Genomic DNA, 22,968 nt, shown 5'->3' on the forward strand with positions numbered 1-22,968 from the left:
TCTGGCTTTCTGTTGTACAAGGTAATGTGCACAGATTCTGGCTGCTTTTCTGTAACATGCTAATCAGACACTAGTGCTACAGTATGTAGATCTTCTCTGTAACTGAGCTGCAGTGACTCACTCAATCGAGGTGTGATAAATACTGCACTGGAAATAGAACACATCTACTGCAGAATATCATCATTGTAATTCTCAAGATGAAATGTACAATATGTTTCTGTGAAAACTTCTTCTGTAAATTAGTGGGTGTTATCCTGTATAGTTAAGGATCAGCAGGCTAAAGGAAGGGTCCTGATGGTGCTGAAGACTGAAGAGTTCTCACATAACAGAAGTCCAAAAACTGTTTTTATTTATTTGAAAAAAAAATCTTTACAAAACAGAGAGAGCTCCTCAGGACCACAGCTAGTGTGGTTTAAAAGCAAGGGACAGTCAAACTATTTACAGGCAAAACAAGAACAAAACAAAAAAATAAAATTAATAAATGCATAGAGCATGCATTCAAACTGGCCTGTAAGAGAAAAAAAAAACTCTAGTAGTCACAGCACCCTTACAGCAGCAGTAGTTCCCAGTCCTATTCATCAATGGGCACACACCCCTGCAGGTCTAAATACCAGGGTGGACACATGCGTGCACACGTTCTTTCTCATGAAGCCATGCAGCCAACAATACGAGAAGCTGCCACTCAAAAGAAAATTAAACTTAACTTTTAAAACACTGCAGAAAACATTGGGCAGTCTTTACAAAAATAAAGAGATACAACATTTCATATCAATGCTACCCTTTTCCCATGCAATATCCCATGGTCTTCAATTTTGTTAAAACACTCAACTTTTCCCCTTTTTTTGTTTCCTATACAAGGACACGGACAGCGGGTCCCCTAGCAGCAAGTCAAGGTAAGTACTATTAGGTTTTACTTACGCTTTACTAACACTGCTCCACAGTACCCTAGAGCAGCAATAGTTCCCAGTCTTTTACAGTAACAATATTATACCCAAAACACCAAATAATATAGTTTTATAATTTAGTAAGTGAATGTCAACAAGTGGCAGCATTTACATTCCAATGATTAGTTTTTGTAGGATATTTATAAGTCAGTGTAATGACAATTTGTTGCATGTGGTAAGTGCAGACCGGTCTGGGAAAGATGCTCTTCCGAGGATTCCTCAGGGAAATATGAAGTAGAGGTGTGTGACGTACTGGAGTTTAATGGCACATTTGAGGGAGTATGCGCCAAGGTCTGGGTGCAATCCATCTGCAACATGTCATAGAGAAGCTGATGAATTCAGAACCTTGCCAGGGATCTACTTCACTCAGAGAGTTTGCTGAGAGAAACGGAGATGAATTTTGCAAAAGATTCATCCTTTTTTTTCTTTTGATGTATCTATATGTTTTAGCCTGTCTAGCAAAGCTTCTTCCACAGGATCTAAACTCTTTTTCTTCTTCCTAGCAGGTGGACCAACTTCTGGAACAGGTGTGTAATCTAGCTGAGCTACAGATGCACTTTCTGTGTTGCTGCAAATACTTTCACTCTCTTCAGCATTGTCTGGTGGTGCTGGGTTCTAAAATAATAATCATAACTTCTTCACAGCATAGGCTACTTGTAATAAAATAATAATCATAAGAAAAAAACATTGGAAACAAAGGTTTCAAACTTCATTGTTATGTCAAAGTATATTACTTTTAACTAAAAATGAATAAGACATTAACATGATTGTATCTATCAAACACATATAACAATAAGATATCTTCAAGTTCATCTGTGAATGTGTAATTATATCTAGCCTATATATACAAACTTATATGCAATATGTCATGAAATAAATATGTCTGTTTTTATTTTGTGACAAAGAAATGAACGCTAGATGGGGTAAAGATTCTGTCAAGCTAGAATTATTTTCTGTTCATGAATATTTAACGTATTTGTTTATTTCTTATTACTCCTACTCCTTATTTCCTTATGGCAAGCCTGCATATACTGTACTTGTTTTATTTATTTATTTCAATACATACCTCATCATCCTACTCTGGCACATTTAAATCTGTGTCCCTGTGTTTGATAAATTCAGTTAGCAGCTCAAAGGTGTTTTTTTACTTCCACCTGCGTCCCCACTCTTTCCCCTCATTTTTTTCTTATTTAACATATCTGTCCTGTATATACATCCATGTCTCCCTACAGAAATGCAAGTAAAAAGTTACAAAATTTCAACTTAACGATTTGATGCTCGCGTCTACACCTTGCGCTTCACACATCTCAAGACGCGCACCAATTATTCTTCGATTGTTCTGCGAGTAGGTTGCGTGTCCTGGACCCTGAATAGCCCTTAATGCTGCTGCTGCTCTGCTGAGCTGTGAGTGCAGACTGTTCCCGCACGCTGCAGACCTGGATGAAACACGAAACCTCTCTGGTTGTCTTTTTAGAGTTTTATTAAGAAGAAACAGCATACAAAGATTACGAACACAAAGTCTAGTTTCAGAGTTGTGAGGCTCTGAACATAACAGTTCACGGGGATTACAGACAGTGTGCCTGGGTTCAAGATGGATGGTAGATTCTGAACAAACTACAGACAAAGAAACCCCCTTTTTATACGGATCCTAAAGAAACCCCCCATGCACATGAGACTCTGGAGACTGACCAGTCATTCTAGAACATCTGGTTCACCTTAACAGGGTACTTGTTTTTCTCCTGCTTTGTCCTGTCAATCCTCTCACCTTAGCTGCTCCTAGCTAAGTATGTCCAATTCAATCTGTTAAACACATCTATCTCATCCGATACTAGTGTTCCAGGGGACCACAGCCATACAGATCCCTATTCTATATGTGCACCACTGGAGATTTGTGCTCCAGGGAACCATAAGCTTAGCGAGCTGAAAGGCCCTATCCTTGTAGGAAAGCAGACTGTCCTGTATCTGCAGCCCCTGCAACTTGCACCAGGAAAACACACAAAAGAAGAAGCTGCTTCCAACCTTAAACACCTGTCTTCTCCTGGCCCCTCCCTCTGGCTAGCCCATTTTACAGGTATTCTTTTTCACATAATTAAACAACAAATAACATTGTTATTTCTTTAAATATATATATGGAGACCAAAGCCACTGAGCACAACAGTTAAAAGGTTTAATGTTGAGACTTGGTGAAGTAGTAATAGCAAAATCATTATTTATTCACTGGATGCCTACGAGGGCTTGAGAGGAGGCGAAATTGGGAGTGAGATATTAAGAATGCGACAAGATGAGAGGATTTCTCCGGTTGGTTAGGAGGCTTGAGAGGGGCGAGAGATTTGAGAGTTTAAGAGTGAAACGAGTTTGAGAGGGATGGCGAGATTGGGGATGGAGTTTGGGAATGGTGCTTAGTAACATTGAGGTTAGATACTGATAGCAGGACGAGATAGGGAACAAAGAGTTTTCCCTTCTCGTCGGGTCAGGCAGCATCCTCTGGCTGCTGGGCGACGTAGAGAGGGAGACACGAGAAGAGCAAAGGATTAGATATAAACACTTTCCGCCGGGTCAGGCAGCATCCTCCGACTGCTGGGTGACATAAAAGTGAGAGAGAGAGAGCAAAGTTTAGACACATAACATACAACAAACTGACTCTCGCTACCGACGGGGCAGGCAGCATCCTCTGGCTGCTGGGCATTTAGTGGAGCAAGAGACAGGAAGGGGACGAACAGGACAAAAGGACAGATCCTCCGCAACTCAGTGCAGCATCCTCAGGCAGCTAAGCTGGCAGCTGGGTGGCGTGGAGAGCTTAGGAAAAGTGTCTTAGATCCGTTTAGGAGAGACGAAAAACAGAGAAACACACCCCCCCCCCCCCCCCCCTCGGTCGGGGCCCGCTCGGCAGGTGGAGGCACGGCCTACTGCATGAGGGGGCTGAAATGGTCCTGGACCTGAAATGGAAGAGAGGAGATGGGACAACAAGGTTGAGGCCTGGAAGGCTTAGCGCATAAGGAGCAGAAGAATAGGATGTGGCCGGGGGCCCCCTCAGGCCGGCGAGGAACAGCCGTGCGGCAATGGTTGAGACGAGAGGCTCACCCGGACAGCCGGGGGAGTGAGGGAGGAAACCTCAGGTGGGCCTGGCAGAGAGGGCGCCCCCCACTCCGGGCAAGCTAACGAGTGCTTGGTGAGCTGTGGCGATGTCTGCAGAGGATGATCTAATATAAAGTTCAACAGCTAAAGAGATCCAGCACCCCATAGACTTAATCAAGTGTTGATTGATTCCTGCCCTGGCCGTGGAGGTAGCTGCTCCGATCCGGAATGAATGGGGGGAGAAATAGTTTGAAGCCCAATCCGTGACAAGAGGGTGCATAAACGGGATGAGAACCAGTGTCTCGTAAGTATAGATCTGGAGCTGTCGATGAAGAGGGGATCCGATGGAAGACACAGAATCCTTGGCTTAAATGGACCGTTTTTTGAAGATCTGATGTGGAGGATAAAGTGGCTTCCGGGGATTTGAGAGAGATCGGAGCGCTTAAGGCCTAGAGCTGGGAAGCTGGAAGTTGATGGAGTTGAGAATTCTGCACAGCGGAGGAATCCAAAGGCAGCGGTCAGGCACAGGGTTTCCATGACTATGTTGTTGAATAGGTTGAAGCATCCTTGCTGGATAGCAGTGATGAGATAAAGGAGAAGGTCTATAGAGATTGGTTAACTTGATGGAGAGGAGGGGAGCAGGCTTTTCTCCATGCCTCTGAGCATTCTCTCTAGAGATCCGCCATCTCTAGAACGGACGAGAGGAGATAGATTGAAGGCGAAATTGATACTGAATGCCCGCTAGGTAGCATCTAAATAGAGGAGGGGGCTAAATGTAGAGACAGCCTGAGGTGAGTGATGAAGGCAAGGAGGTGCTGTACGTTGAAAGAAGTATGAGAGATCTGTTTTTGCTCGCAAATGTGAGTAACTGAAGACCAGGCAGTTGAGTAGGAGGAAAGGGTAGATGGGGCGAGAGTGTACTCCATGAATCCATGTGGTGATTGAAGGAGGCCGGAGAGAGAGTTATTCAGTTGAATATTGTTTTGCTGAAGGGTGGTACGAGACGAGGGTTGGGGTCTGCTCCTGGGACCAGGTTGCGGAACTTCTGGATCTTGATGTAACTGTCTGTTTTGAGTCCTGATGAATAGGAGGAAGTTATTTCCGGGGACTTGAGTGAGGTCAAAGTGCCGCAGGCTGATGGCTGGGAAACTGGAGATTCCGAGGAGGTTGGTTGTCTTGATGGAGAGGAGGATGCAAGACTCTCAGACGGACCTCCGGGATTGAAAGGAGCAGGGGGGGACGGGGGGGGGGACGGGACGGAGGAGGAACTGTTACTGGATACCTGAGAGAATTCCTGATGGAGGAAGGGGCCAGGTTAAGGGATAGCCTGAGGTCTGTCATAAAGGCAAGGAGGTGCTGAAGGTTATAGGTGGTGAGAGAGAGAGATGAATCTGGGCACAGAATTGGTGAAGGAAGACCAGGCAGTAGAATAAGAAGAGCGAGTGGAAGGGGCGAAGGCAATTCTCCCTGAAGCTGCAGGCTGACTGGAGGAGGCTGGAGAGTGTGGAGTTTAGTGGAACACCAGCTGTTTGAAAGGAGGAACTTGCCACGGGTTGGGGTCTGCTTCTGGTTAACTTTTTTTTTTTTACTGCAAGGGGTAGTATTCTGTAGTAAAATTACTACAGCTGGCCAAAGTCCAGTATCTGGGTGCACGGAATGGTTCACAAAACCTCATAGTTCAAATGGCTTAATGCTCCGAGTCTATCCATTGTATTCCCCTTGATGTTCTGGTAACTCTTGCTTTTTATTTATTTTTTTTAAACCGGTAAATCACTGGTGTTGTCACAGTAAATTCACAGGGTGCACTCTGTTCCTTCAGGAGTCTTGCAGAGGAAGTGCTTCACAAGAGCAGTTAGACATAATACTTCCATGGTCAGGACATTGCATAGACAGAGCAGCTTTTTCTGAGGGTAGAGATTAAAGAGTGAAGGATGTCTATTGATATAGGGAGCCAGGAGGGAGCAGCTGGGGGGGGGGGGGGGGGGCTCTTGAGGATCTCTCCGAGTGTCAGCAAACTGATGGGATGGATAGGAGCGTTGGAGAAGGGACGGAGACGAGGCGGCAGAAATACTGAATTCCGGAGATGTAGGCTTTAACGGTAGTGGGGGCTAAGTGAAGAGAATCCCTTGCATGGGCGATAGAGGCTAGAATCCGCTGCTCATTAAATCTGAATGGGATGTATTTTGTTTTGAGTGCAGAAAGTTGTAAATGTTTTCCATCCAGTGGTAAATGAAGATTTGGTCGCTGGGGCTAAGTGTGGCCATGTAGTGATGAGCAGATTGCAGAAGGTTGTTGTATTTAGTTGAACAGCAGATGTTGGTGTTGCAGAGTTTGAGGGCTGAGGTGGCAGCTGGACCTGAAAAAATATATGAAATTGACTGCCGAGTTGTTTCTAAAAACGAAGGCAGAGAGATGAAATGCCGACCGTCCTGTGTTAGTTAATACAGGATTGATCAGCGGTTTGCTACCATCATGTCTGTTTGGAATGGAAAAGGTGAACTCATAAATCAGAGATTAGGGTTTCAATACTCCAATCATTCTCCTTAATTCATAAATGGATTTCCGGTCTTGTACCATGTATTAAAGCTTGTAGTATCTGAGAGGATGAGCGGACATATGACTAAATTGCTGAGGAAGTCAAGCTCTCTGTGTGTGTGTATATATATATATATATATATATATATATATATATATATATGGGCAGCAGTGTGGCGCAGTGGTTAGGGGCTCTGGACTCTTGACCGGAGGGTTGTGGGTTCAATCCATGGTAGGGGACACTGCTGCTGTACCCTTGAGCAAGGTACTTTACCTAAATTGCTCCAGTAAAAACCCAACTGTATAAATGGGTAATTGTATGTAAAAATAATGTGATATCTTGTAACAATTGTAAGTCGCCCTGGATAAGGGCGTCTGCTAAGAAATAAATAATAATAATAATATATATTATATATATATAGGGCTCTGGACTCTTGACCGGAGGGTTGTGGGTTCAATCCCCAGTGGGGGACACTGCTGTTGTACCCTTGAGCAAGGTACTTTACCTAGATTGCTTCAGTAAAAACCCAACTGTATAAATGGGTAATTGTATGTAAAAATAATGTGATATCTTGTAACAATTGTAAGTCGCCCTGGATAAGGGCGTCTGCTAAGAAATAAATAATAAATAAATAAATAAATATATATTTGTGATCCAAGTATTGGAGGAAAGCTGGAGCGTTGGAAGCTCTAGAGGAGAGCAGTTGCAGATTTAAACAGTAAACTAAAGCCACTTTTGTATGCTGCAATAGTGAGCAGATCTGAAGAGGGAGCCTAGATTTGCTGTAATGAGGAGATATTAACAGTAGAGGCAATATCTGCTGAACGGGCAGAGATCTGAGGGAGTAGCCGATGGAATGCTGTGAGTAGTGTGCAGCGGCTTGCTGTAGAGAGCAGAGAGCTGCTGAATGCGGTGAAAATTGGTATTTGAGAGTTAAGGCGTTTTTAGATGATGTCGGAGATGGGGCTGCCTTTGGGCAGAGATGAAGAATGCATATATCTAAGGCCGCTGCAGAACCTGAGAGGATGGGAATGCGTTGCTCGGAGGCTGCTGCAAAACCTATTGATATGATCAGGAGCAGTCTAAGAGTGTATTGTCTATTGCGGGGTAGGACGACGCTTGACTGAAATGTTTATAATCGTAGCACATAGTTTCCGTATGTGACTGGTAGCTCAAATTGAATGAAATGGACTTTGAAAGTTATATTAAGTGCCTTGATGAAGTTGGGGGCAAATGAGGAAGTGCAAATCCAGGAACAAGAAGGTTGCAGGAATGGCCTGATGCAGGGAAGCTGGAAATTAATGTGACGGTGGATTCTTAACATCTCAGAAAGCTGATAAGCTTGGCTTCATGACGAGGTCCTCGAGGGGATGGGGTTTGGATTTGAAAAATTCAGGAGGGTACTGAGAATCCCTTGGAATGACAATGAACTGCAGGAATTGATAGAAAGTTTGGAGTGTGCAAGATTCACAGCAATAGCAAATCAGCTTAAATTATATAGAGCTTGTGGTGTTATGCTGCCATCTAGAGGTTGTGATTGGAATTGAAACTATTGGCTTCAGTGAAGCAGGGTAGCATATATTTGGTTATTGCGATTAAAATCCTTGTCTATGTATAAAACATTAGCTTTAGAACAGTTAGTGATGATATAAGTAAGTTAACGTAGGTCTAGAAGAGGAGCCTGCAGTATTTAGATGTCACAATTCGTTGAAGCTCTCATGTTGCAAAAGCGCAGCAGCAGGAGCCAGAAGATTGCAGTAGTGAGGCACAGGCTCGCATTGCCTGTTAAAGCTGCCTGGTCGCCATGGCAACTTACCACTCCCAGTAGTCACTCGATGAGGCGTTGCCGTGGTAACCGTGGTGTGCGAGGCACCAGTGGGAAAGAGTTGCAGTACAGCGGTGACGTTAGAACAGTCTTTCTGATGAAAACGAGGACCAAGTTGAGAATGACGCTGTGTTTTGAACGGCGCAGACTGAGCAGGTAGGAAAATAACTGAAACTATCTTGCGAGCGCTGAGCAAAGAAATGGCCTGCAGTGAAAGGAGTGAACAACAAAAAACAAACACAGACAAGGAAGCGGAAATAGTGCTGGGTTAAAGTAGAAAAAGAGAGAGATAGACAGGAGGGGCAGCCAATAACATACATGCCCTAATAATTGACGAGGCGAGCGCTGCATTGTGTGGTTGGCTGGAAATACTAAATGAGGCTGAACTGGGATCAGCTTCCACCCGGAAGAGATCGGCGGACATTACCGGGAAGGACGCCATGGAGGGAAGGTAAGACAGGCTAAAGAAAAGGATATAGGATAAGAAAAAGCAGCGCAAAGCGGGAGAGAGCCCTCTACGTCATCCCCCGAATTACGCCTAAAGGCTAACATTAAAAAGCACACCACGCAAAAAAAGTCTGGGTTTTCAAATAGATTGCAAATAAAATAGGTCTGGTCATGTAAGAAAAGTTCTATTTGGCTACCAATACAAAAAGGATGAATTGCATTCACAAGGTGAAATTATAAAGGTAAGTCTTGCACATAATTAAACCCATTCCATGAGAGTGAGAGAGAAAGAGAGCAAACAGTGAACATAAAACAGTAAATCAAATAAACAAAACAGCATCAATAAAAATATAGTGTAAACAAAAATAGTGCTGTAACTACTGTTTTATAGCAGTTAACAATGTTTCTCCTAGATTCAGAAATAGACTGGCGGAATACTATAGTTTTAATTATTACTAATTCAATTGCAACACACAAGTGGGATTCGTTCTGGTAACAATTTATTACCTTAAACAAAAAATGAGTGTTGTCAAAAACTAGAATCTATATTCTCATGTGCAGTGTGACGGATTGCTTGGGCGGTGATGTCAGACCAGGAACTAGACAGACAATGGTGATTGAATGCGCCAATGCGTGGATTTAATTATAAATGAACAAATAAAACAGTTGAACAAAACAAAAACACTCAAAATAAACGGCACAATGGCCAAACAAACAGACAAACAAAACACTGACCTCTAACAGGTAGCGGGCGGGTGTAGACCCAGCACGCGTAGCATTTTTGTTAGTAATTTATTTATATTTCTCCTGACTCTCTCCCGTTCTCTCCAACCTCAAGAGTGATTTGTGCATCTATATATACACACACACACATCTGTGCCGGGATTCAATTACTAATTAATCACTCACTTGAATCTCAGCACATGAACTAATGTGTGCACTTCCTGTGCTTCCATACAGTTACCCATTTTAATCAGCATAGCCCCATTATATCCCGTGCAAAAATACATATACACCAACAATAAACACACTACATACAACATATAACACAAATTACACACAGGGGCGGGGCACTCTGCCACATACCCCCCCCACCCCTTTGTGCGCAGCACACATGGCCGGCCACTTCCCCCTTAAAAGCCCAAAAGTCCCATAGTCCTGAGCCAGAGACACAGAGACCTTAAGGGCTCCATGGGCGGCAATGTTCCCCATACCAATGCTGTCAGCGGAAAGGCCGACAGCTTCCAGGTTGGCTCCACCAGCCGAGTTAATTCCTGCAGCAGAAAAGCTGCTAAGGGCACTGCTGTCAGCGAAAATGCTGACGGTTGGGAGAGTTCCTCCTCCCGTGGCACCACTAGCAGTGGAAATGCTGTCAGTGGCAGTGCCGTCAGTGGAAAAGCCAACGGCTCCCCGGCTGGCTCCTTTAGCTGGGGCAATTCCTGCAGCGGAAATGCTGCTAATGGCAATGCCATCGGCAGAAATGCTGACAGCTCCAATACTGGCTCCTCCAGTTGGGGCAATTCCGGCAGTGGAAATGCTGCCATTGACAATGTTGGCTGCGTTACTGCTGGCAACGGTACTGCTGGCAACGGCATTCCTGTCAGCAGATGTGCTGACGGAGGCAGACTCCAGCAAATGCCACAGCAAATCCAGAACTTCCTGCAGTGCAAATGCTGCTGCTGGTTATAGCAGATATACAATTTACACAGTACACAGCGTTGTAATCATTCCACAGAACAAATAAGACTCAACCAGATTCCCAGTTTTGCTTGATATATCCTAGGATATTTGAATTCAATAGTACTACTCGGGTTGAGTCTAGACCATAGCACGCAGAAACAAAAAAACGTAGATCTCCACTTCAAACGTCCTTTCGGGTTCTCTGATTGAAATTCTAAACCAACGCAGCCAGATTCCTGGCTCGCCATCTCAAATTTCAATTGTAAAAAAATACAACTGGAGTTCCAAATAAGATGAGAAAAAACTCAAAATGTCAGCAAAAAATCTGCCCCTTCTTTTAAATGGAGATTTTCTTCTTCTTTATTAATTATCATTGTCTTTTTCTATTTAGTTTTTCTTTTGGCAGTCTTGGAGGACAGTCATCTGCTCCGGCAAGAGGTAAGTCATATTAAAAGCCTCATCTTTACCACAGAAAGAAACAGAGCTGTGCGTATTTATGTATCTCTCCCCATTTTGCAGATGAGCCGAAACCAGAGCCGTGGCGTGAAGATGAATTTAGTGATGAGTAAATGATCAGTTTTTTTTTTATTATTTTTGTATGTTTTGAAATATTTGTAAAACTGAGCTTTTTAAAGTTTGACATTTCTTTTCGTTTTCACTTGTTTTACAGAGCTTACATGAAACTTCAAGAAGAAATACAAAACCACCAACCACACCCTAAGGCTTCCACAACTAATATTCTTATTACGGGCAATGTGGGTTCCGGAAAGTCAAGCTTTCTAAATTCTGTGCTCTCAGAACTCAGGAGAGAAGAACTCAACGGCAGAATGCAAAACATTGAAGCCGTGAGACCAGGTGCACAAACAAGCGTCACACAACATGTAAGTGTTTAAATTCCAACACCTCCTACACTTCTCATCTAGTGTGCTTAATTACTGTGTCCTGTCATCTCACTGGCAGTAACAGCAGAGAAAAAACAGCAAGTTGAGGTTTAGGCGCTTGAGGTTTAGGTGCTTTAAGCCGAGTGGGCACTAGTCTACATGTTGCTAGGAAAATGTAGAAAGGGAGATATTCTTTGTAGAAAGTGATGTGGAAGCTACAATTTCGAGCAACTTTGTTGCAAGCAACTTCAAAGGACTTTTGATTTTGTAGAAGCAACATTACATCATAAAATTATTCAACCAATGAAAGTTGTGGGAAAGTCATGTGACTACCTGCTTCACTGCCAAATAAAAACAAATGGCAGAGAAAATGAATGTGAAACCGAACAAAAACGACAGTTAGGGGGGACTCCTTATCTTTTTTTTTCAGGGTGGTATATATTAGAGGTCGACACGGGTACCCGTAAACTAAATTACCCGACGCTACCCGGGTCTCGTTCTACTATCCAGGTTTAGGTTTACTGATTTGAAAATTTAAAGAAAATGTAGAAAATTGACAAAACAGTTGTAAGCGCTAGTCTCTGGTCAGCATAATAAAGACAACGTTAAAACAAGCTTTTAACGTCGGCAGGGAGGGGTTAACTGACAGGATATCAATGTTTTACAGAAAACAATAACACCTACACAGCGAGCGGCAAGTACACCTCAGTAATAATAATAATAATAACTGCGGCAACTATTCCTGTCAGGAACTAAATTGGAAACAAAACATCCTAACAGAGCTCTACAGTGCGACTAATTTGTTCGCATATGCAGGCGCGTAGGCAGTTCTTCATTGTGAAAACAACAAAAAAAAAAGTACCCACTTTATGTTTTTAAGAGTGTAAAATTGAGATATATAAAATATTATTTTTAATTTCTTCACATTACTGTGATCTCGGGCTGTACAGACACTGGGGTATGTCAAATTTGCGCCACAAAGACGTTTCTCATTAGTCAGTTTCCCAAGTTACTCTGTACTCTGGTTTACAGTGCAGCGCTAACATGAAACAGAGAAAAAACCAACCAATTACACATTTCTTTCTAAAGAAGCCAACTCTTGGTAAGAATCAATGTTCAGTGAATTTATCATTTATATTTGTTGTTTTTTCCCCCATACACAATGATGTTTAGCTGCTATACATTTTGATAAATCTTTTTTTTTTTTTTTTTCATGTAGAATGCTTTAACGTCAGCACAGCAAAAATCCAAGAACCTGTTTTTATGATGACATTAAATGTGTAGGTAAACCGGGATAGCTGGCTGTATGTTTTTTTTTTTTTCTCATCACTTTAACTGGACAGTCAGCTTGTGCAAGTATCAGCCTACCTGCTATAGCATAGCGTTTTATTACAGCATAGTGGCTGTGTATTTGCATGTATAGCGACCCGGCCTGTGCGCTAGGCAGCACCGGGACCTCTGCGACTGGTTTCCCCTGCCTGAAGTACTGTACTGCTTCTTATCGTCGATTTATATTGACAAAAGAATATTAGAATTGAGTGAGAAACTGTGTATTATTATTATTTATTTCTTAGCAGACACCCTTATCCAGGGCGACTTACAGTCGTAAACAAAAATACATTTCAAGAATCACAGTGCAAGTAATAATACAATTAAGAGCAAGATAAATACAATGATGAATACAATGACTTTGGTTCAAACAAGTACAAGTCTGACAAAATACAATTCAATAATACAGCAGATAACAGTGTCAGTGATAGTTACATCAGGATATAATTAAATACAAAATACTACAGATTAAACACTTGGCAGATTACAGTACTCTGAAGTACAGGATTAAATGCAGTAAAATAGGGGGCAGATAAGAGCAAGTAAAGCGCATTTAAGGAAGGGTGATATGTGTCCCAGGGGAAAAACAGAGGAGTTTGAACAGGTGCTTTCTGAAGAGGTTAGTCTTGAGGAGGTGCCTGAAGGTGGTCAGGGACTGGGCAGTCCTGACATCTGTAGGAAGGTCATTCCACCACTGCGGGGCGAGGGTGGAGAAGGAACGGGCTCTGGAGGCAGGGGAGCGTAGAGGAGGTAGAGCCAGTCTTCTAGTGCAGGCGGAGCGGAGAGATCGAGTGGGGGTGTAGGGAGGGATGAGGGTCTGGAGGTAGCTGGGTGCAGTCTGGTCAAGGCATCTGTAGGCTAGTACAAGAGTCTTGAACTGGATGCGAGCGGTGATCGGTAGCCAGTGTAGTGAGCGGAGTAGTGGAGTTGCGTGGGAGAAGCGAGGCAGAGAGAACACCAGGCGGGCAGCGGAGTTCTGGATGAGCTGGAGCGGACGGGTGGCGGACACAGGGAGGCCAGCCAGGAGGGAGTTGCAGTAGTCTAGGCGGGAGAGTACCAAGGCCTGGATCAGGAGCTGGGTGGCGTAGTTGGTGAGGAAGGGTTGGATTCTTCGGATGTTGCTCAGGAAGAAATCGGCAAGTGCGTGCCAGAGTGGAGATGTGCTGGGAATAAGAGAGGCAGGGGTCCAGGGTGACTCCGAGGTTCTTAGCTGAGGAGGAGGGAGAGAGTGTGGTAGACTCCAGAGGAACAGAGATAGAGAGATCAGAGGAGGGGGAGGAGGAGGAGAGAAAGAAAAGGAGGTCAGATTTAGAGAGGTTGAGTTTGAGGTGATGCGAGTGCATCCAGGAGGAAATAGCAGACAGACAGGTAGAGATACAGGAGGGGATGGTGAAGTCAGAGGTGGGGAAGGAGAGGAAAATCTGAGCATCATCAGCATAGAAATGGTATGAGAAACCATAGGATGCGATGAGGGGGCCCAGGGAGCGGGTGTAGAGAGAGAACAGGACAGGACCCAAGACTGACCCTTGGGGGACTCCTGTTGAGAGAGGCCGAGGTGTGGAGGTTGCTCCACGCCAGGTTACCTGGTAAGTGCAGTTGGAGAGGTAGGAGGAGAACCAGGCCAGAGCAGTGCCAGAGATTCCCAGGTCAGCGAGAGAGGATAGTAGAATAGAGTGATCGACATGTCAAAGGCAGCAGAGAGGTCGAGGAGAATTAGGACAGAGGAGAGCGAGGCAGCTCGGGCAGAGTTTAGTGAGTTGGTGACAGACAGGAGGGCGGTTTCAGTGGAGTGAGCAGAGCGGAAGCCAGATTGGAGAGGGTCGAGCAGAGTGGTTGGACAGGAAAGCAGAGAGCTGGCGGTGTACAGTCCGCTCGAGGGTTTTGGAGAGGAAGGGTAGGAGGGGAGACAGGGCTGTAGCTCTGGAGGGAGGTGGGGTCGAGGGTAGGTTTTTTGAGGAGGGGAGTGATAGAGGCTTTTTTGAAGGCAGAGGGAAAGAGACCAGAAAGGAGAGAGGTGTTGAGAAGGGAGGAGATGAAGGGAAGTAGAGCAGGAGCAGCAGCTTGAAAGAGGTGAGTGGGGAGGGGGTCCAGGGCACACGTGGTGGGTTTGTGACCCTGGAGCAAGGAGGTGAGGTCAGAGTCTGAGAGGGGCGAGAAGTTGGAGAAGGAGGGTGAGTTAGTAGGGGATGCAGTGGGTGTAGGGGTTGGAGCAGGAGGGGGTGCGGGGGAGGGAGGGAGAGGCAACGTCATCAGAGGAGATAGAGGAAGGAGGAGGAGGGGGGGAGGGTTTAGGAGAGAGGAGAAGGTAGAGAATAGTTTACGTGGGTTGTTAGTGGAGGCTTGGATTACAGATTGGAAATAAGTACATTTAGCAGAGGAGAGAGTAGAGGAGAAGGAGGAGAGGAGAGTGCGGTAAAGGTCTAAGGCAGCAGGGAGTTTGGTTCTCTTCCATTTCTTTTCAGCAGATCTCAGTGTGATTCTTGCGGAGCGCAGAGGAGAGCCAGGGTTGGGGATGGGAGGGGCGGGAAGGTCGGGAGGTGAGGGGACAGAGGGAGTCGAGGGAGGAGAAGAGGGTGGAGGTAGCAGAGTCTATGGAGAGTTGTGAGGAGTCGATAGGAGGGAGGTGAAAGAGAGCAGTGGAGGCAAGGACAGAGGGGGAGAGACAGAAAAAGAGATGAAATAGTGATCAGAGAGGTCCAGGGGGGTGACAGAGGGTGGAGGGGCAGCAGGCCCTGGAGAAGGTGAGGTCCAGTTGATGGCCAGCTTTGTGGGTAGGAGGGGATGGAGAGAGACAGAAGTCAAAGGAGTGAAGGAGAGGGAGGAATCCGGCAGAGTGGCTGGGGTTGGAGAGATGGATGTTGAAGTCACCTAACAGGACAGTTGGGGTAGACAGAGAGGGGAGGGAGGAGAGTAGATAGTTGAGTTCATCTAGAAAGTGAGCGAGAGGCCCAGGGGGACGGTACAGTACAATTAGCAGGAGTTGACAGGGAGAGGTTAGTTGGACTGCATGAAATTCAAAGGTATTAACAGAGTGAGGAGAGATCGGAGGGGACAGAAAAGAGTAAGGAGGGAGAGAGGAGAAGACCAGTCCCACCTCCCCGTCCAGTGAGACGCGGGGTATGGGACAGGACGTAGAGAGAGGACAGGGCGGCAGGAGTTGCAGTGTTATCGGGACAGCCAGGTTTCAGTGAGAGCAAGGAAATCGAGAGAGAGGTGGGAGGCAAAGGCTGAGATGAAATCAGCTTTGTTAGCAGAAGAGTGACAGTTCCAGAGTGCACCAGAGAGTGTGCGGGAGGGGGGGAGAGGCAGAGGGATGAGGTTAGAGGGGTTGGAGGAGCAGCAGCGGAGAGAGGGCAGAGGACGAGGACGAGGACGAGAGGACAGAACAGGGATGTGAGAGACAGTCATAGCAGGACAGGCAAGACAAATAGGCACAGTGGGAGCAGTGGGGTGGAGGGTACAGACCTGACTAGTAGATGGCATCTTCCAGAGCGCTGTTAGGTTTGAACAGTGTCTCGGCGCAGGCCTCCCCTCGCTGGACTCCCACAGCTAGACTCCTGGCTCTTTTGCTGAGACGCTTCGGTTTGCTGGCGCTTCTTGCTGGCGCGGAAATAAGCTGCCAAATATATATATATATATATATATAACAACTGCGTGGCAAAAGAACCAACTAAACTGTGTGGAAACCAATCAAATAGCAAATCAACTTCTATTCAATTTAACCACTCACCTGGTACTAATCACACACCACCTTAAAGTTATCAAATGTAGTTAATTTAAAAATTACTTTAAGCAGGAACTTGCCTATCTGCATTATTATTATTATTTATTATTATTATTATTATTATTATTAATTTTGGTGAATACCTTGTCAAAGTACTATAGAGCTGTACACTAACAGCACCAGTCCCAGTGTCAGTACCAGTCCCTGTGTCAGCATCAGTCAGTGTCAGCACCAGTCCCAGCAGTGTCAGCATCAGTCCCAGTGTCGGCACCAGTCCCAGCAGTGTCAGCATCAGTGTCGGCACCAGTCCCAGCAGCGTCGGCACCAGTCTTACCAGCAGTGTTTGCTCCAGGACTTACAGACTGAGGGTCAATGTGGCCCCCTCTCAATTTTAGGGGGACATTTTCTTCAGTGAGAGGGTCAATATGTTTGATTCAGAACCAACCACCATTTCTTATTTTTGTTTGTTTTTAAATATGCCAGCAGTTTACTGACATTTTGTTTCTGAATAAAAAATAAAATTGTAAAGCTGTAGATACAACCAAGGTGTCTCTGCAATACTCACTGTCACTTTTGGGGACAATATTGGGAAATGTGTCACAGTGATGCTGGTGTATCACTGAGTAGAGGATATTCATTGTACCAGATCACATTAGAACAGGGGTTTTCAATCTTTTTAAGCTGCGTAACCCTTTCCAAAAAATGTAGTCCACTGAGATAGTCATAAAATGAAAACAGAAAAAAGGTCTGTACAATAGCATGATACAACAAAACACACAAGCCTTGGAGTGTGTGATGGATACAATTAGAAAAGTTACAGTATTATAAAAGAAAAAATATATATTAAATTTACTTTTGGCTAAAAATAGTCCCTCAGACAGGTTCCTAGTTGTTGGAAACATCATCATTTTATTGTAAATATTAATTAATTAAAATCAACGAAGCCTCCGCGCTAGCCTCAAATCACTCAGAAATAACATAGGACAATTCCATGATAGCAAATGGCAGTCATGTATTTTTATTGATAATAAAATTACAGAAAAGGCGGCAAAGAAAAGTTCACTATCCACGCATCTCTACAGCTGACCTCATTACCAAAACATATTATTGGCATTTTTAAATTCTTGATGATTAAAACCTACAGTACTGATGCTAATTAAAAAACAATAATAAAACGCTTACCTAGTATGTGATGGATGTCCCTGCTTGTTATCACACAAATCACTGATGAGGGCGGGGAAATTGGAGAGAGCTTCAGTCGCAAGACATTTTGGGCGTTTTTAATCTCTGACGGTATTTCGTCTTGATAGCCCTTTGCTAGTAATGTTCTAGTATTGAGCCAACAATCCATATTTTTTCACTGGATTGAAAGCTAAAAACTCTTAACTCTCACACCAGACTTAACGCATGGCAATACTAGACCGCATGGCAATACTTTGGTTTCTGATTGGCCATTCTGTATTTTGAAATGTAGTACTTAAGTTACAATAAACTTTAAATCGGGTCATTGAAAAAAATAAATATCGATTTGCAGGCACGAACGCACACAGGAAATAAAATGAGTTAAAAACTAGTCTTTGTTTTTTAAAATATGTAAAAAAAAATTATCTCTGACAGACCAGATGTTTATATGACATTTAAACAACAGGGCTTATTTAAAACGTACATATTTAATATGTAAATTAGTCATGTGTGCACTGAAGGCTCCGTCACAGCACATCAGTCTGGTGTTGGCGATTAAACGTTGATTTCATGACAAAAGTTTGCAATAGATTGGCAAGTGGTACTAAATAAAATGCGTTATCTGCCATTTCAGAATTCTCACGTACCCCAGTTTGAAAACTGCTAGAAGAAACCACATTCCTATACCGTTTAAAAGTAGTCGTATTTGAATGCCATTGTCCTGACTGGTAAATTCTTACCTTCCAGCTTCCCCTTTATTTTGACAATTTCCATATGGAAAATTGCATATTTTTTTTTTGTTTACATTTTTCATTCTTAGACCCCAAGTAAATATTTTGGACAGTTTTCAAGGCAATTGATTTATTTTTACAACACACGTTGGTGTTGTTGATATGATAAACTCGTATCTGCTTCAGGTACTGTATTTAATTTTTTTCAAGGTTAAACGATGGCCCGTGTTATACAGAAAACTAAAAATAAAATGTCAAATATACAATACATTTCGTTGGTTGTGTGGATTTTCTATATATTTTTTTTTAAACTTATTTCAATACTGCACATAATGATATGTTTTTGAAAATGCTACTTACAAAAACCGTGACTGCACGTGAACTGAATTACATAATCATTTCCTTTATTCCGATTCCAGTGGTGTATATACAGTGCTGTATAAAATGGGACAGACTAAAACGAGACAAAACGGAATGCCCATTGACTACAATGGGGGAGTGGAATGCCCATTGACTACAATGAGCAAAACAGAAGGACGGTCAATATCTCCAAATCCCAGACAGGAATCTTAAAATCCCGAATACACTTTTTTAAAAATAAACTAGTACACAAAATAAAACTGGAATGACAGGGAATGACGGCTGCTTTCTATGGAATGACAGGCCTGGAATACCAAAAACACACTCAAAACATAGCACAAATAGGAATGGCAGCCTATATCTCAAAATCTCTAACAGGAATCCTAAAATCCCGAATACTGTTTCTTCAAAATAAAGTAGTGAACAAAATAAAAGTCGAATGACAGCTGCTTTCTATGGAATGACAGGCCTGGAGTACCGAAAACACACTCAAAACATAGCACAAATAGGAATGGCAGCCTATATCTCAAAATCTCTAACAGGAATCCTAAAATCCCGAATACTGTTTCTTCAAAATAAAGTAACACACAAAAAAAAAGCACTGAGGGTGTTTTTCACTTAATCAGCTGAACAATAAAGGGCTGGTACCCCCTAGGTGTAAACAGTTATATCTCAGAAACTATTCGGAGTTGAATGCTGATATTTCAATTTTCCATCACTTCAATCACTTTTACTAACTTTGTGTCGATTTTCACAAAACAGAAATATTTTGATTTACATGCAGGTCTTACAAATGAAATACTTTGGAAGTTTTATGGTGTTTGTTGAAAGGCAAGCTCCATGATACCACTTGCATTGACAACAAAGAACCATGCAATCGTCAGCTGAAAAGTTGCCAGAACTCGAGCTATCTGCACAGGTATACCATCTGCTGCTATCATGGTTAGGAAGTGTAGATAAGTAGTGTATTAGTGGTTTTTCTGTTACAGGCATGCACATATCTTTTGCCACAAGGGTTTTGTGCAGTTTTGAATTGGAACGTGGAGCTATCCTATCCTGCCTTCTGCACTTGCAGTGTTTGTGATCTGAAATAATCACTGCAACCCATTTACGTACAGATGTACTCTCAATATATCCATACGTTTTACCTGTGATTATTGTAAATGCATTTAAAATTGTGTACAACCCACAGTCATCTGAATTGCTTTGCTGCACAGCATCGGAACACAGGATCACATTCCACTCATCTTTATTGAAAGTTGCGTCGGCTATCTGGTAGCAGGCAGCAACAATACGCAGCAACACTTCACCATGTGCTTTGGATCTTGATTGGTTTTTCATAGAATCAACAATGACTAGTTCATGTGTAGAAAAGATTACTGCACCAAAACACCAGTGGAATCCAGTCCCCCAGACATCAGTGTTGAATGGAATTAACAAAATGTCTTTGTTGAGAGCTGCAGTGCTTTCCAGAAAAGGATAGAAAACGTCAGGTGTATCAGCTTTCACACACTGATATATGTATGTTGGGCATGCTAAAATGTTGCTGTTTTGCTTTGTATTGCAAACAAGAGCAGAAATTGCATCTTCAATCACCGAAGAATTGAGCCAATTTCCAGGCTGTAATGCTTGCATGTCATTAGTTTGCGGAATTCCCTGATATTTGATTTCAGGCATGTCCCATGGAAAGCTATTCACTTTGTTGCTTGGCTTTGGTGTGGAATGTTTAACTGGATTTTCATCTTCATCACTGAAGTCAAAGTGTGATGCACATTCAGCTATTTCACTGAAATTTAGTGTTTCACATTGTACTTGCTTAATTTCCTGTGTGTGAGTTAAGCAAGCAGAATGTAGTGCATTTCCTATGCTGTGCATTTACTCAGTCCTATTCTGCTTGGGTTTAGGATTATGCATTGTGTCTTCACATTGTTTTCTCTTCATTGCACCCTTTGAAGAGTCTGGCGCTGGTTCCACATCATAATCATAGTCATCTTTCCTGGGCTTTTTTTTCCCAGACTGGTTTGCTCTTCCACGTTTACTTTTGCGCAGCACTGAGAGTGAATATGTGCGCTTATCTTCAGCTTCTCTGTAACCAATTGCCATCTGAGCAGCAAAAATGTGGTAGCATTTACCAGTACTTGGACAAGAGCAAGTAGAAGGCTCAGGTAGAAGCTTTACTGCATGAAAATGTGTTCCATCTATGCTTTTTACTACAAAAGTGCTACTTTGTGCACAGAGTGAAACATTTCCAGAATCTACACAGTATCTGGCCATAGATGCTTGTGATATCCGGTACTGTTGTCTTTTCTCCACACATGCCACTTGTGTTGCAGTACTACCTTTAATCTGTTCAATGATTGTTTCCAGAGGATAAAACACTGGAAGTGGCATGTGAATAGGACTCTCGGCCAGGTGTTGAAACTTCTTCTTGAGTTCATAGTTTCCAAGCCCAATGTGTGCATGTCTGAACTCATGGATGTAATACATCTGCATGTAGAACATTGCCAGTACCATGCTGTCGACAGGCATGGTTTTCCAATCAGTTTGCTGCTTTATCACTTTATGCATGCTTTCACTGATATTGTTTGTCGCGGTCATGTTATTCTGGAAGGCAGCAAACCTCTCTAACAAATTTTGCAGCATGCTGTGCAATAGGATCCTTGATTTGTTGGTCAAAATACTCTTGAAATGGAATGCTACATTCCAGACAAAAATGGTCATACAGCTCCTGAAAAGAATCCAATGAAGAACTATTGATGAGTTGTTTTACATGATCTTTTAAAACTTTTGTGTCATCCTTTAACCCTCCATGCTGTTTGATCCAATTGTCTACATCTGAAATGATGTGATTAGAACAGAAGATGTGTGGGAGGTTTGGGTAACCTTGCTGAATGGAATCCACAATTCCTCTTTCTCTGTCACTCACAAAAGGAATGGCATGTATTTTGTCACCATTCAGCAGGTTCAAAATATACCTCAGAAAGTTCTGATGATAGGTTTTAAACTTCCTTTCATGTAACAGGAAGGCAACTGGAAACACTGGATCCCCAATCAAAGATACATTGCGAATTACAAAGGGTGATATGTAGAAATCACCAAGATTAAATGTTGTATCACATGACATCAGCTGAGGAAGAGCAAGATCGTTGCTGCAGATGTCAATGAGGACCTGAGCATCGCTTATGAGAGTAGGGTGCCCAAATGAAACCAAAAGATCTGGGTAGAGTGTCATGTTCCACATAATCTTTCAGATGCACTGCAAGTTCAAACAAGCTGAATATTACATCATTGGAAATTCGTTGTTTTTTTGTTTCTTGGTAAATAACATTTTTCACTTGCTTCAAGTTACGTGGGCGATCCACAGCTATGTGCTTGTCAGAGCCTGTGTTGGACTGTGTACTGAGAACTTTTTGATATATTTTAAGAGGCTCCCCCTGTGACTTTGCTGCCTCCTTAATATGCGTCAGGGTAGACTTCATGGTAGGGATGAATGGTTTTTCAGAATGTTTTTGTAAACCGTGTGGTGATGGTTTGTACAAAGCTTCATTTCCAAGTAATGTATGACATACATTTGTCTGTTTTGTGGCTCTCGTAAACAGTAAATATGACGGCGAAAACCAAAAATTGAATCTTTTCCTTTGCTGTCTTTTAAATAATAGTACCGTTTCAACACAGCTGGAGCATTCAGTCGTCTAGGATGATAGTTTGATCCTTTGGATATCCATCTATACTGGTCAAAACGAACATCAAATGCATTCTCAGTAGAAGAGGATAATGAACAATACACATACAGTTCTCCTCCCTTTGGTTGCACGGGAGGCAGATTTATGATTCTAGCATCATTAAAATCTGTTGTTGTAAGAATGCCATGCACCTGTTCCATAGACAGATCCCTGTCTTGGTTGAACATATATGGAGTATTAAAATACGTCATTTTGTATATTTTTCTCCAGTGCTTCAATCTTTATACCATACAAATGCACCAATAAAATACCACTAAATTGAGCAGGTTAACTTAAATGTGTTTATTTTCTTTTATCTGTGAGAAAATAATATTACAATGTTTTCTCCGCATTATATTGTATGTAAAAGTACACTATAAAATGTAAATAATTCTGTCAAGGGATTTTTTTAATGTGATGTATAACTGTATTATTTTGTGGTGGGGGTTTTTCTACTAACATTTTAAGCCAGTAATTCTTAGGCTTAAAACTTAATAAAACAAAAATATATTCACTTCTTTTTCTATGAACA

At 42.8% G+C, this 22,968-nt stretch overlaps 1 protein-coding gene across 1 annotated transcript in view; it reads left to right on the top strand.

Moving 5' to 3' along the window:
• Positions 1-835: 835 nt before the first annotated feature.
• The window catches only part of LOC131706646 (interferon-induced protein 44-like), a 51,290-nt gene continuing 29,157 nt past the window's right edge, over positions 836-22,968 (top strand). Inside the window, exons 1-5 of the mRNA XM_059008146.1 lie at positions 836-893; positions 1,448-1,471; positions 10,899-10,945; positions 11,027-11,072; positions 11,178-11,388. Of these exons, the coding sequence (XP_058864129.1) occupies positions 11,185-11,388 (204 nt within the window). The 5' untranslated portion in view covers positions 836-893; positions 1,448-1,471; positions 10,899-10,945; positions 11,027-11,072; positions 11,178-11,184. The remainder of the gene's footprint in view (positions 894-1,447; positions 1,472-10,898; positions 10,946-11,026; positions 11,073-11,177; positions 11,389-22,968) is intronic.

The sequence above is a fragment of the Acipenser ruthenus genome, chromosome 36, assembly GCF_902713425.1.
Source record: "Acipenser ruthenus chromosome 36, fAciRut3.2 maternal haplotype, whole genome shotgun sequence".
NCBI lineage: Eukaryota > Metazoa > Chordata > Actinopteri > Acipenseriformes > Acipenseridae > Acipenser > Acipenser ruthenus.